The following is a 16,004-nucleotide window of genomic DNA, read 5'->3' on the forward strand; positions in this document are numbered from 1 at the left end:
GAGGACTGGTTTGAAAGGTTCAAGTTTTTCTGCAAGGCTTCATTCACACCTTGCAAGTGCAGTAAAGCATGCTTTTTTGTTCTCTGCATGTCACGTTTAGGGTAGCCCATGGCATTCAATCAGCTGCCCTATGGGCAAATAACATGCAAAAGAATTGCCTGACCAATTTAAAAAAAAAAAAAAAAACGGTAACAAATGCGTTTTGGCATGCACGTTAGCAAGATGTGTGGGGGTGCCACCAAGAATCACTGGCAACTCAATTTAAACACTTGATTTACAGATATTAAGATGCCTGATGACCCAGCAACGTTTCTCTTACACTTGACATCCGTGTCACTAGAACGCTATAAACGCTCTCTCTTACTACACCACCTTAACGTCGCAAAGGCATGCATACCTGCCTTTTGGAAACAGACGTCTGCCTCCAGCCTAAAACAGTGGTTTGCAAAGATTACCGAAATCGGACAAACGGAGGAATTTATGGCCTCTGCCTATCACAAGGAAGAATGCTTTAATAAAATTTGGTTTTACTTGACTCTACCGAGTATAACACATTGCTGGCCTGCCAGGCCTGATCTCACTTGTCAGTCACTGCTCTGGTCTCTGACTCACGTGGTGCTTGTCATGTCTCCATCCCCTCCTTTCCACCTGCACATCCCCATTAATGATGGACGTGTTCAGATCAATCCCGCCAGGAAGCCATCACTGCACACTGCCAGTCATAGGCAGTGAGGCATTTCCTGACCTGCAGCTGCACATACACACGCTGCCTATGATTGTCGGTGTGCAGTGCCGGCTTCCTGGTGGGATTGACCTGGTTTGATCTGATCACTCCCAAGCCCACCACTAATCCCCATATGTCCCCAACACTTCTAACCCCTCGTTTTTTTTACTGACACTGGCCCAGATTTGGCTAACCTGAGAGAGCAATGGGGCCATGGTTGCAGCATGTTCTTAAAGAGTAACTCCACATTTGTTGAGAAAAACCGACTGGGCACTGAAGGGGATATCTGCTTTAAATGTGATTTCCTATTGGGAGTATCTCACCAAAAATTGCATTTTTGTTCCAGGGGATTCCTGAAATCTGACTTGTATCTTAGTTCAGACTTCTGGGAAAATAGGTGAGCCAATCACACAAGCAGGAAATTATGTTGCATTGCGTTTTCTGAAAATTACAGCAGTTGTAGATTGAAAAGGAAAGGTAATGTTTAATAACATTCAATCACAATATGACACTGGAGCTCATAACTTGCAGTTTATTGGAGTTTGGGCGTTTTTTTTAAAAGCCCATAAACTCCACTCTATGTTAGCCTATGTGTCCATGCACACATGGATGTTTTTTAGCTTTAATGAGTAGTGGAGTTTATGGGCTTTTTTCTGAATGCCAGAAATTCGTGTTCAAAGTGACGTTTTTCACCGGCCAAAAACAATAAACGCTTATAAACGCTCATAAACACGCGTTAATTAGTGTTTGGCATTCTATTTTTTCAATGCATTGTGGGAGTTTGGAATGCACTGTGGGATTTTTGGAGTGTCCTCTGTGTATTTTTATTAAAAGCTTTTTTGAGCTTCACTGTTCATGGAGCCTTATGTCGCAATTGTATAAGCTATATTATTTTTTCTTAATTTGCTATTTTTTTCCCCCTACGAAAGTGGAGTTACCCTTTAAGATAATTTTGCTACTGTACTATTCTAAACACCACAACATGAACATGCTATACAGTATACTGTATCTTGCCCTCCTGGGCTTGTTGTGGACGTTTTCTACTCTCCCAGAGTGTGTTTTTTTTGTGTGTAATGTTTCGAAAGTGTTAAATAAAGAATTTAAAAAAAAAATAATAATTACTGGCACCGCTGCACATCTGCAAAAAAATAAATAAAAAAAGCATGTTTTTGTGGAAAGTGGAAAATGTGCTATTTTGCATGCATTTGGGCAACACACAGGTGTGAACAAAGCCTAAACCTACATTTTATTTTTTGAGCTCTGTATACAAGTGCAATAAAAAAAAAAAAAAAAAAACTTCATGAATCGGCCATGAAATCTGCTGAGCTGATTGCTACCTGCGTTGTCTGCCTGCACTGCATTTTTATCAGTTAGCATCCTCAGTTCTCTGTGTGGAATACAGAACACTCCCCCGGAGATGAGGAAAGGTGTCCTGTCTATAGTACTAGTACTACTACTACTACTACTACTTCCAGTTCTGGGGTGACAATGCAGCTCCTCTAATGATACAGTATGGTGAGTCAGCATTGTCACCTTAGGATAGGAAGTGTGTTAAGACTCCCTTCACATGGAGCAGAGTTCTCTCAATCAGCAGGGGATCTGTGAGCAGGGGATCTGCTGATCCGAGTCGAATGAGATGTAGATCACATCTGTGCCCATTCAGTTTCTGCCCAGTGGACACAGGCGGACCCCCTGGGGTTGCTGGGTCTAAGCATACTCTGCTGTCCATTTACATCAGGCTACCTCCATTCAAATCTTTTTCTTCATTTTAAGCTTTAAAACAAGCCCTCTCTCACCTCTCCAGCTGCTTTTAATGTGAAGTTATTTATTCTCAAACACCTGCTCTCATAGAACAAAACTGAGAGTTTGCTGCCTGTGTTGTAAAACATTGAAAATTAATTTATCCACAATGCTTACAGATACGCATATGAATGAGGGCTCATTTTAAAATGCTTTCTGCTTGTTCAGAATATGTACATACTTTAGTGTGCATGATTTGAGCATGGTTTCACTTTAAAGTGATTCTAAGGGAACTAAAAAAAAAAATAACAAAGCTGTCATACTTACCTGGTCTGTGCAATGGTTTTGCACAGAGCAGCCCTGATCCTTCTCTTCTGGGGAGCCTGTCCGGGGGCTCCTGGCTCTCTCACCCTTCTGAGTGCCCCATAACAAGTCACTTGCTATGGGGGCTAGGGTTGCCACCTGTCCAGGATTCACCCGGACAGTTCGGGTTTGGGTTCATGTGTCCGGGTTTCAGACTGTCTGAAACCCGGACACATTATTTAGACTGAACTATGGCTTTTCAGCAGGATTGCTGGCAGTGGTTGTCTCAGCTGAGAGTGTCTGTTACACTCTTTCACAGCCCCTAAAGCCAGCACTAACAAACCACCCCCCCCGCAAACACATACAGATGGGAGAGGAGAGAGGGCTCGATCTGCACCTCTTCCACTTTTCCACCCCACCCCTACCCCTCTGTGTCTGCTCACACTCCAATCCCCGGCGCTGTGCCTCAGAAAGGGAAAGTGGGAGCTGGAAATTTGAAGTCCAGCAGCCTCAGATCCATCTGGTGCTGACTGCTAAGGGGTGAGTGGGCTCACCACCCACCCATCCATCCCTGTCTGTGACTGAAGTCTCCCCTCTTCTCTCTCTTGCCTCTGAGTAAGTACAGTAAGGCAAATTAGGGTTCTCAGAGCACCCTTACATCAGAGTTCCCCTTTACACCAGTGGCCATAGTGTTCCCCCTTACATTAGAGTCCTCTTCGTACATCAGAGTTCTCAGTGTTCACCCTTAAATGAGGGCTCCCAGTGCATCCCTTATGTTAGAAGCCCCAGAGGTCTCCCTTACATCAGAGTCTGCAGAGCCCCCCCTTACAGTGAAAGGGAACTCTGCGAGTTCAGATGTAAAAGGGGAACTCTGTGGATTCTGATGTAAAGGGGGACTCTTGTTATTAACTTCATATGATTAGAAATGTTATTTAGTAGCAAAATATATGTATAGTTTATACAAAAAATTGCTGTGCACCACAAAAGTGTTCGGGTTTGACTTGAAGAAAAGGTGGCAACCCTAATGGGGGCACTTGTGTGGGCTCACTCCCAAGCCACACTTTGTATGTCCACTGACACAGAGTGCAGCTCGGGCCCGCCCCTCCCTTTCTCCTCATTGGCTGTGATTGACAGCATTAGCTCCTGCTGCTGCCTCTATGTCCAGTGAGCAGAGAAAAGAGCTGAGAGGGATGCTGCTCTGGAGCACATTGCTGGATCAAAATGGGGTTCAATGAAGTATAGGGGAGGGGCTGAACACAGAAGTTTTACCTTAAACGCATATAATGCATGTGGCTAGGTTCACATATGTGCGAATTGGAATGCGGGTTTCCTCGCATTTCAATTCGCATGACACGCGAGTGTGCCCGGCTCGCGATGGAGCCGGTTCACACAGGTCCGAGACAGGGGAGGTCCACATTCCAAAAGGGTCCTGTGCGTCTTAGGGTCCGATCAGACAAAAATTTTAACCGGATTTGCACCTTAACCTGGTGAAAAGACACCCACCAAACTCCATGCTGTGAACTGCAGCCATACATATGTGAACCCGGTCTTAGCCTGTGTTCCCACTGTAGCTATGCGGGAACCAGTGTGATTCCAGCGTCACATCTCTCCCGCAGGCAGTTCACATTGCCTTCTGTGAACCGCTGCGGGTGTCAATACAATGTTAATGGCACTCCAGATCAGTTCACAGATTGCAATGCGAACTGTGGATTCAGCCAAGTATCAGATCGCATTGGGTAAGCGAACACCCATGTGATCCAATTCTAGTTTGAGGGAAAAAAGAAAGTCCCTTCATCTTTTTAGTGCGAATCCAATGTGAGTTCAGCCATACAAACTGTATGGCTGAACTCACATTGCACAGACATTGCATGCGATCAGCACCGTAGCGCGGGTGCGAATCACATGCAATGTCTATATTTGCTACAGTGTGAACCCAGGCTAAAGGTAAAAAAAAAAACCTTCTGCCTTTTGGACCCTCTTTAAATAGGAAATACTGATTTATATATATATATATATATATATATATATATATATGCAAATGACCACTAGAACAAGCATTAGTAAATCTACACATGGAACACAATCAAATGTGCAACAGCAAGCAAGTAAAAATGTGGAAGCCTTGTCAAACAGTTCTATTGTTATATGTTATAATACTAACGTATAGTGTGCTTGTGAAAATAGACCATTGTCTGCTGTAGAATCGCACTATTATAGCTTATGTTGTTTAGGGAAATTCTTTACCAATTTCACAGAAGCCTGCCAGGGCTGTGTACATCCCAGGTGGGAAGGTCTCCTGGTGAGCAAGCAAGCAACGGTTTCCACAAGACACTAGGGTGATGACTACTGGAGACATCTAAAAACACAATGAAATGCAAAGTCAGTTCTTCCCCTAAGCTACATTGGAAATTTTTAATAGCTCAACCACACCACTAAATTAACTTTGATCGCTTGATGAGTGAGTAGCAGTTATGAGATACTATAGCTTACACCATTGGAGAACTATCTGTTCTATAAGTTAGCTATTGATTGCTACTGCTTATTCCCAGGCAGTATGCAGAACACATCAGGGCTGTTTAGATAAGACACAGTGGCCTATGTTAAAGAGTTTCTGTCTTCAACATACTAAACAAAGGTGTAAAAACAACAAGTATACAGAATTTGACCAAAGGTGGCAGTAAAGAGCAGAAAAACCACGTGATTTGGTGAATGTTGGCTGAAAAAGTCCTGCAGTGTGTATGCAATACAAGTTCACGGCCGACGCCCTTTGTACAAAAATCCACATGGAAAGTTTGTACAAAGTCTGATTGTGTGTATGAGGCTTTACATTAGACACTGGGAGTGTTTTGAGGTTCACTAAAGATCTAATTTACTAAAGCCTGGCTAGAAATACCAATGATCATTATGAATAAATACTGAATCCCTTCTGAAATTAGAGCAAGCAACTATCCTACAAAAACAAGAAACATTGTAATGTGTGTATCAGGATGACATTATAGCATATAGTAACAACATTTTTTGAGAATGCTTAAGCCAAAGACAATTCACAGCTCTTTGTATTATAAAGGGCCTATAACTGAGGTCTGTGTCACTATTCATTTATTAGAACAATATAGCTTTCAGTGTGTTCTCCTTTGCATTGTCCCCCCACATAACCTGCACGCTAACTCACCTGGGGGTAATAGATCATTCCATTAGAACTGCAAACTCGCTTACTGCCAGACACATTTTTCTGGGTGGGTTCTCCTGATTTGCTGCAGTATTGATTATTTTCATGCCAACGAAGAAGAGCCTGTCCCTGTATTGGAGAGCAGCATAAGGTAAACGGTAGACCATTTTAAATACAAACACACATATCAATTGAAACATTGCTTGAATTGGAACTTTATTGACAAAAATCGACCATGTCCCTTCTGCATTAAAGTGGCTTACCTGCCTGTCCACCATTTTAGACTGAGCTGTGCATGTGCAGCTCAGTGTAAAAGTTCAGCAATGACGAGCTGATTGCACTCCTGCGCATGCGTGGGAGTGATGTCATCTCAGTCCAGCCAATTAAATCGGCTAGTGTTTGATACCTGGAAGCCTCTGTGCTGAAGATGTCAGCAGCTGGTGCTGCAGTATAGGTAAATATAGTTCTGCTTTAAAGATAAACTTGTAATGAGAGAAATATGTTGGGCTGCTACTTTAGAAAATGTTAATTGCCTGGCTGTAAAACTCGCAATATACATTACAAACTGACTGTGCAATCCACTTTATACCTACTAACAAATGTGTAGTGCACGTGCCTGTCCCTTTGTATAAAAATTGATTGGGTTAGGTAGATCCCCGTATTACATTGTTTTGGCAAATCTAAAAGATATTGTACAGTTAGATTGTAACATATATGGTGAGCTTTATATCAGTTCACTGACTTTAGTTAATCTGTGTCACTGACCCGGCACAAGTACGTGGATCAGGAAAGTCAGAAGTCTGTTTCTGCACCCTTGGTCCCGGATCAAAAACTGAAAGCACTTAGGCTCCGTTCACACAGGGGGCGACACGAGGCGACACGACTTGCCGTGTCGCGACCTGACAAGTCGCCCCCGTTCTGTACTACGGAACCGTTCTAAGAGGAGCGACTCGAGTCGCTCCGACTTAGAAAAAAGGTTCCTGTACTACTTTTGGGCGACCTCGGGCGACTTGCATTGACTTCTATACAGAAGTCATTTGCAAGTAGCCGCTGAGGTCGCGGCGTGGCAAGTCGTGTCGCCTTGCATCGCCCCCTGTGTGAACCGAGCCTCAGGATGTTATCATGAAACCAGACTGCTACCATCTTCAGAAGAAGAGATTGGTTCCTTTAAATCATCCTTTAAAAAACATAGTGCTTTTCATGCTTCAAGTTTTTCAAGTTCTAAAATAAAAGTAATAATTAGTTGATCACCAAAACCATACTATGCCATAGGTAAGTTTTACTGGGCTTATACACAAATAGCTCCCAATTGTCCCTGATTTGGAATCCCTCTTTCATCCTCATTTGTCCCTCATATTGGTCTGATCTATATAATTGTATATAAAATGCACTTTTTATCTTTCAAAAAAGTGTTTCCCAGTGCTAAACCTTTCATCCAATATCTAAATTTCAAAAGCCAATATAAAAGGAATAGTAGTGGTAAAATTAAGCACTTGCAGGTTTAACTAATCATTTGTTTTGTATAATTCTGCTTTAAGGAGGGTGGCAGGGCTCCTATGCCTACATACTTTTGCTAATAGGTGGCCATTGTTTCCAATTAAAAAGTTGGGAGGTATGTATACAGCTCTCTCTGTCTGTCCCTTACTCTGTCCCCCCTCCCTCTCCCTCCCCCCTCCCTCTCTCTCTCTCCCCCCCTCTCTCTCCCCCTTCCCCCTCTCTCTCTCTCCCCCTCTCTCCCCCCCTCTCTCTCCCCCTTCCCCCTCTCTCTCTCTCCCCCTTCCCCCTCTCTCTCTCTCCCCCTCTCTCCCGCCTCTCTCTCCCCCTTCCCCCTCTCTCTCTCTCCCCCTCTCTCCCGCCTCTCTCTCCCCCTTCCCCCTCTCTCTCTCTCCCCCTCTCTCCCGCCTCTCTCTCCCCCTTCCCCCTCTCTCTCTCTCCCCCTCTCTCCCGCCTCTCTCTCCCTCATCCCCTCCCTCTCCCCCTCTCTCCCGCCTCTCTCTCCCCCTTCCCCCTCTCTCTCTCTCCCCCTCTCTCCCGCCTCTCTCTCCCTCATCCCCTCCCTCTCCCCCTCTCTCCCGCCTCTCTCTCCCTCATCCCCTCCCTCTCCCCCTCTCTCCCGCCTCTCTCTCCCTCATCCCCTCCCTCTCCCCCTCCCTCTCCCCCTCTCTCCCGCCTCTCTCTCCCTCATCCCCTCCCTCTCCCCCTCTCCCTCTCCCTCTCCCTCCCCCTCATCCCCTCCCTCTCCCCCTCCCCCTCTCCCTCCCCCTCATCCCCTCCCTCTCCCCCTCTCCCTCTCCCTCCCCCTCTCCCTCATCCCCTCCCTCTCCCCCTCTCTCCCGCCTCTCTCTCCCTCATCCCCTCCCTCTCCCCCTCTCTCCCGCCTCTCTCTCCCTCATCCCCTCCCTCTCCCCCTCCCCCTCTCCCTCATCCCCTCCCCCTCATCCCCTCCCTCCCCCTCCCTCCCCCTCTCCCTCATCCCCTCCCTCTCCCCCTCCCCCTCTCCCTCCCCCTCCCCCTCCCCCTCCCTCCCTCTCTCTCCCCCTCTCTCTCCCCCTCTCTCTCCCCCTCTCTCTCTCCCTCTCCCTCCCCCTCATCCCCTCCCTCTCCCCCTCCCCCTCTCCCTCCCCCCCACTAATGATCCCTGTCAAAGCCTATCATGGACACTTAGCTTCATGAAAGCGGACCGCTCTCCAACATGTCTGGGCAAGAGGTGAGCTAGACCTGCTCCTCGCATGGTATAAAGCTATTAAACAAAATATCTGCTTCTGGCTGTATTATGCTTCTGTTACAGCAAGTCTGTAGACCTCAAGGAAGAAATTCACAGTGAAGATACTGGTATAACTCCCCCCGGAGGCACTTTCACCACCCCCTTCGTTAGAACTTGTAAGATATCCATCATATAGAAAGGAAAATCCCCAGGACGTGCCTGTTACTCAGTATGTTTCAGTGTGACCTTATTTAACAGGGCAATGTGGAAGTCTATTTACATACCTGCAAACAGGGAATGCAGAGGACCCTTGTGCAGAGCGGCTTGACTCTTTTGAGGGCCGGGCACTTGTCTAGGTGCCACCTAACAAGGAGTTTAATGAGGACCTGTGCTGCTTCAGCCTTGTTCAATAAAAACACTTCCACCTCCAGTTTTTGAGTCCCGGCAAAAAAAAAAAAAAATGCTTTCTGAATCCCAACACTGGCCAAACACCAAGGGGTCTTTCAAATGGGAAGATCTATTAGGCCTTCCTGTCCGTTTTTTTTTTAAGAAGACCAGATTGGACTGCCCATAGAGGAGAACGGGCTGTGTTTGTGCCCACTCTGCATAAGCGTAACAGACAAGGACCTGTCATCCATCTGCTCAGTGGGGATCAGCAGACAAATTCCCCGCTGAGCAGATGGACTCCAGGTGGAGTCTGCCCCATGTGAAAGGGGCTTAAGGACTCTTTTAGAGGGGTGGCTGGGAGGAGGTAAAAACAAGTAAAAGAGTCACAGTTTTACTGCCCATCCAAATGCTAACATTACAGTCTGATAGGGCTGTACACATTCCAGGGCTGCGATGCTTTGTGGCATTTTTAATTCAAGTTGCCGAGTTTGAAAGGTGGCACGCGGCGCTTGGCAGGTGGCAGGCACTGAATTTAATGGGAGAGCGCTGGAAACACATGGCTTGCTGTTGCTCTGTAATTTTGTTTACTACATACCCCCTTGGGATGGGAAAAAATTCAGGCATTCAGGAAGTAGCAGGATTGCTGCTAAAATGCCCTCTAAGTAGCGATCCACTGCAGATTTCTTTTTAGAGGGCAGTAAGCACATCACACACACTGTCTGTATATCATTGCTTTAACCACTAGGTTTGGAACAGCAGCTGCAAGTACTAGATTATAAATTTTCACAGTTATATATATTTTCGCACTATATTGCTGTGAGTGTATTTCTATTTTACACCGGCAAGCACTGCTGCCTTTTTTTAAAAAATCTAATAGATTTTTAAACAAATGTTTATTTAATGACTTTGCAAACGTCATCCAAAAGTACTTCTCTGTTAAAGAGGACGTAAACCCTGATGGGTTTACTTCTTCTTTGTCTCCCTTTAAAGGTAAAGCATAATGGGCTACTATGCATCCCATAGTAGCCCATTATGTGTCACTTACCTGACACAGGAGCCAGCGATGTCACCTCTGTCCCCTGTAGTACGGAGTGTCCATCCTCTTCCGGGTATCGCTGCTCGGGCTACTCACAGTGCTGGAGCAGTGATGACATCACTCCCGCGCATGCGCATGGGAGCCGCCACTAACGGCATATCGCCGTTAGCAGCGGCATGCTCAGTGCACCTGCGTGCCGTAGACAGCGGTGCCTTTCTTTTTGTAAATATCTCCTAATCCGTGTAGGTTTAGGAGATATTTACTGGACCTACAGGTAAGCCTTAATCTAGGCTTACCTGTAGGTCAAAGTGGTCTGTACAGGTTTACAACCACTTTAAGGGTCCTTTCACACGGGGCGGATCAGTGCTGATCTGCCCCGTGGATATCCGCTTGCTCAGCGGGGATCGCCGAAGTGATCTCCGCTGAGCAGGAAGATGACAGGTCCGTCTTTGCACACTGCGCTGGGACAGACTTGTCACATCACCGCTCTCGACGACGGACACTGCGGTCCGATACGATGACGGATGGAAAAATAGCTTTTTCCTCCGTCGCCCTTATTCGGATCAAAGCAGGTCGGATGTCAGCGGACATGTCACTGCTGACATCTGACGCTCCATAGAGCTCTATGGAGCATCCGTTCAGGTTCGCTTGAAAAACTGACAGGCGGGCCTGAACGGATCATCCATGTGAAAGGGTCCTTAGGCGCGTACACACGATCAGAAAAACGGAAGTAAACCACGTCCGATTTTCATTTAATTAGTACAGTTTTCGGCTGAAAAAAAATTTGTAAGAGCTAGACTACGCATGCTCAGAAACTAAACATAAAAAATAATTCAACGCACATCACTTCTGACGTTGAATTCTGTCATATGAGAATTTTCGTATGGTGAGTAACCTCTTCACTTTCGATATGAGACTAGTAACATGCAAAAAACGGATGAAAATTCGTCCGATAATCTGGTCATGTATATGGGCCTTTGAAATGTAATTGCTCTAGAAAAATGTTGCATCTTGCTTGTTCGAATTTTCTCATCACTGTGGTGAAAACTGAACATTCAGACTTGTGTGAAGCTTCTTTGTTTCACAGCTTAGCAATGATCTGCCCTCTTATTGAAGTCCCCATGGCAAGATTGTACTTCAGAAACGTTCTAACCAGTGAGGCTCAGATGGGCTCATTTTGTGAAGCTTAGGATCTGAAGATTGAACATGCGTTTGTCAGCACAGCTGTTATTCAATGGAGCCACTTTTCAGCCTCTCGGCTACAGAACATAAAGGAGAATCTCAAGTACTCCTATTGTCTGATACCTGCAAACACTCTATTGCTACATATTTTCTGTGTCAGAGAGAAAAGCTAATGGGGTTCGGGATAACAATTTTCAGCCAGCAAACAGCATCTAGTCTGTATCTGGAGACTATTAAGGGTTACAAAGGACCCCTTTACCAGTTTGTGCGATATTGATATGTGGCCATGGGAACTAGACCGGTGAAGTAGATCAGTTTCAGATTCCCTGGATTGCTGGCATAACAAATCTGAGAGAATTCACCAATCGCTCTTCACGCGCTTTATAAACAAACTGCCATTTATCTGTTTGGCCTATAAATGGCACCCATAAATGCAAATAAATGATTGTATATTGCAATAAGAAGGATGCATGACTTTAAAGCGATAGTAAACCGCAAAAAAGAAAGGAAAAACAATCCTCTCCCGGCAAGTTAAAGTGGAGTGCCACCCAAACGTGGAACAACTTGCTGTAATTAGTCCAAACCCCCTGACATTTGGCATGTTTGTTTTTTTTGGGGGGGGGGGTACCTAGTTTTTGAGAGGTACCCAGCTCCAACTTCTGCCCGCGCTGTCTAGGCATCTCCTCTTCTCCCCTCCTCCCTTCCTGAAATCTTCTGGGACACGTCACAGGTCCCATAAGATTGCTCGGCCATTCAGGACAGCGCAGCGTGACTCGTGCATTTGCAGTGCGCACCCGGCTGTGAAGCCGCAAGCTATCACAGCCGGGTGCCCACACTAGGGATGCCGGCGCCGTGGAGAGGTGGGGGAGAAAGCAGGGGCTTCGGGCAGCCACATCACTGGACCGTGGGACAGGTGAGTGTTTATTAAAAGTCAGCAGCTACACTTTTTGTAGCTGCTGACCTTTAGTGCCGCTTCACACTACTGCGATACAAGAACCCTGCGAATCAACTGCGGGTTCCCGCATCGCACCCGACATGCATGGCAGTTCACACTGCCATATGCAAACTGCTGGGGAGTGTCATTATATGTTAACGACACCCCCATTTCAGCTTGCATATTGCACTGCGAACTTAAAGTTCGGACATGAATCGGATCGCATATTTGTGAACACACATGCGATCCAATTCTGGTCCGACCTGCAAAAAGGGTCCTGTACGCGTTTGGACCGAATACGGTGCGATATCAGCCATACTATCTGTATGGCAGACATCGCACCGCACAGACATCGCATGTAATGTGAACAGCAGTGGCGCTGCGAATTACATGCAATGTCTGGCATCACAATAGTGTGAAGCAGCACTTAACCACTTGCTTACTGGGCACTTAAACACCTTCCTGCCGAGACCAATTTTCAGCTTTCGGTGCTCTCACACTTTGAATGACAATTAAGTCATGCAACACTGTACCCAAATGAATTTTTTGTCCTTTTTTTCCCACAAATAGAGCTTTCTTTTGGTGGTATTTGATCACCTCTGGGGTTTTTATTTTTTGCGCTATAAATGAAAAAAGACTGAAAATTTTGAAAAAAAACGCATATTTCTTTGTTTCTGTGACAGAATTATGCAAATTATTAATTTTTCTTCATAAATTTTGGCCACAATTTATACTGCTACATATCTTTGGTAAAAATAACCCAAATTAGTGGATATTATTTGGTCTTTGTGAAAGTCAGAGAGTCTACAAGCTGTGGTGCGAATCGCACAAAATTGATCACATCTGATGTACTGGTGGCCTATCTCATTTCTTGTGACCCGAACAAGTCAGGAAAGTACAAATACCCCCCAAATGACCCCTTTTTGGAAAGTAGACATTCCAAGGTATTTAGTAAGAGGCATAGTGAGCTTTTTGATGTTGTCATTTTTTTCCCACAATTCTTTGCAAAATGAAGATTTTTCATTTTTTTTATTTTTCTCCACAAAATTGTCATTGTAATAGGTTATTTCTCTCACATGGCATGTGTATACCACAAATGACACCCCCCAAAAAATTCTGCTACTCCTCCTGAGTATTACAATACCACATGTGTGGGACTTTTTCACAGCCTGGCCACATAGAGAGGCCCAACATGCAGGGAGCGCCATCACGTGTTCTAGAAGCATAAATTACACATCTAACTTGTTGACTACTTATTACACTTTTGAAATACCAGGACAATGACACGTGACACTGATGACAGATGGCACTGATACGTGGCAATGATGACACTTATACGTGGCACTGATGACATGTGGCACTGATGACAGATGGCACTAATATGTGGCACTGATGACAGATGACACTAATATGTGGCACTGATGACACGTGGCACTAATACGTGGCACTGATGACACGTGGCACTAATACGTGGCACTGATGACACGTGGCACTAATACGTGGCACTAATACGTGCCACCGGTGACAGATGGCACTAATACGTGGCACCAATGACGCGTGACACTGATGACAGATGGCACTGATAAGTGGCATTGATGACACGTGACACTGACAACAGATGGCACGTGACACTGACAGGTGGCACTGATGACAAATGGCACTGATACGTGGCACTGATGACAGATGGCACTAATACGTGGCACTGATGACAGATGGCACTATGTGGCACTAATAACACGTGGCACTGATGACAGATGCCACTTATACGTGGCACTGATGACAGATGGCACTGGGGACAAATGGCACTGACAACAGGTGGCACTGGGGACAGATAGCACTGCAGGCAGGTGGCACTGGGGTGGGGTGGATTGCACTGGGGTGGATGGCACTGGGGCGGATGGCACTGGGGCAGGATGGCACTGGGGCAGGATGGCACTGGGGGGGGCATGGAACTGGGGGGGGATGGCATGGCACTGGGGGGGATGGCACTGGGGAAGGATGGCACTTTTTTTTAAACTTTTTTTTTACACTTTTTTTTTTTTTTTTCTTCTGTACACTGACGGCTGCTGCAGCCGTTCTTCTCTCCCCTCTCACACGCTGTCTGTGTGAGGAGGGAGAGCGGCGCTGAGAGATGATCTCATATGTTTACATATGAGATCATCTCCCATTGGACACGCCGATCACGCTGTAAACGGCCGCTGTGATTGGCCGTTTACAGCGATCTGTGTTTGCCTGTCCCCGGGGGACACGGCAAACACAGAACTTCCGCGATGCGCGCCCGCGGCGGCGCGCATTGCGGAAGTAAACACCAGGCCGTCCAGGGACGGCCAGGCGAAGGAAGCCGCCCACTCTAAGGCCGTCATTCGGCTATAGGGCGGGTGGGAAGCGGTTAATGAACTGAAAAACTAGTGGAATTTCACTTTAAGTGCATCACACACTAGCACATTATGAAAAAATAAAGATGTAATGTATTGTATCTTTTTTTTTCCCCAAAAAATTGCAGCTTACCAATCAATGGATGTGAGGGCTGCATTCGTTTTCATTTTCTTCAAGCTTCATTCCCTTATTTTCACCTGGTGATCAGCCAGTAGCACATGTTATATTAAAGCAGTATTAAATCCAAAAGCAAACATTTATTATATTGCAGTTTACCAATTCTTAGATGTGGTGGCTGCATTCGTTTTCTTTTTTAGGCTTTCTTTCCGTTATTTTTATCTGGTAACCTGGCCAGTAAGTTTGCAGTTTTTCAACAGAACAAGCTTTCCTGTAAATGTATCAGTTTGAGGGATGTGACAAACCGTTTATCACTGAAGGTGTGCTATGCTAACAATGATCAGCTTTATCTTATTCATCTAAAACTTTTATCCCAAAAGGAAAGAAAAACTGCTGTATCTGCTTTTGTAACTGCAGTGTCCAGCTTTAGTTTGGCTTCAATTTGTTAGTTTTTTCAAATCTGCTAGTACATCCAACACCCCCTTCTGCCAGACTGACAATGCTACTGTCCGAATTTGCCCCTGTGCTCCCTCATCCAGAGTGGGGGCACTCTATTATAGAAGGTGTGTCGCTGGCCAGATTGCCAGGTGATAACAGAGGGGAAGAAAGTGTAAAAAAATAAATCTAATGCAGTCTCAAGCCCCATACACACTATCAGATTTTCTGCAGATTTTTTCCTTCAGATTTACCAAAACCATATAATATGAGGTCAAACCTTAGGAGTTTAAATGTGTATGCAATCAGGCAGGCCCCTTGCACTACATGATTTTGGTAAATCTGAAGACGAAAATCTGCAGAAAATCTGATAGTGTGTATGGGGCTTAATGATTGGTAAGTGGCAACGTGTTACATTTTTGGTTTTGAGTTTAATAACACTTTAATGCTAGTAACAGAATATATACTATATGTAATTTTTTTTTTGCCCATAGTTACACTCTAACGACTTGACCTCCGGAAGGCTTACCCCCCTTCATGACCAAGCATTTTTTTTTTTGCGATATGTCACTATGTTTTCTTGTAACTGACATTCGTGCAGTCTTGCAAAGCTGTACCCAAATAAAGTTTGTATAATTTTTCCCAAAAATAGAGATTTCTTTTGGCACCATTTGATTAAGGCCTCATGCACACGAGACGCAGTTAAACGCGCGTTCAGATGCAGTTGGACAGTTTTTTCAACTGCCCCTGAACTCATTCAATGTTATCCTATGTGTCCATGCACACAGTCTCGTTTTTTTCCGTTTTTATGCAGTTGCGTTTAGTCTCGTTTTTCCAGAAGCAAAAAAATGCGTTCAGAAACAAAAATTTCCACGTTTCAGACGCAAAACGCGGCAA

At 45.3% G+C, this 16,004-nt stretch overlaps 1 protein-coding gene across 3 annotated transcripts in view; it reads right to left on the bottom strand.

Moving 5' to 3' along the window:
• Positions 1 to 16,004, bottom strand: part of NUDT13 (nudix hydrolase 13) — a 150,409-nt gene that overhangs the window by 16,819 nt on the left and 117,586 nt on the right. For all 3 annotated transcript variants that reach the window (XM_077454402.1, XM_077454401.1, XM_077454403.1), the window contains 2 exons: positions 5,940 to 6,065; positions 5,012 to 5,123 (listed from right to left, as the gene is read on the bottom strand). In XM_077454402.1, the coding sequence (XP_077310528.1) occupies positions 5,012 to 5,123; positions 5,940 to 6,065 (238 nt within the window). The remainder of the gene's footprint in view (positions 1 to 5,011; positions 5,124 to 5,939; positions 6,066 to 16,004) is intronic.

Source organism: Lithobates pipiens, unplaced genomic scaffold (genome assembly GCF_037356315.1).
Source record: "Lithobates pipiens isolate NorthernLeopardFrog02 unplaced genomic scaffold, aLitPip1_a1.2 Scaffold_25, whole genome shotgun sequence".
Classification (NCBI taxonomy): domain Eukaryota; kingdom Metazoa; phylum Chordata; class Amphibia; order Anura; family Ranidae; genus Lithobates; species Lithobates pipiens.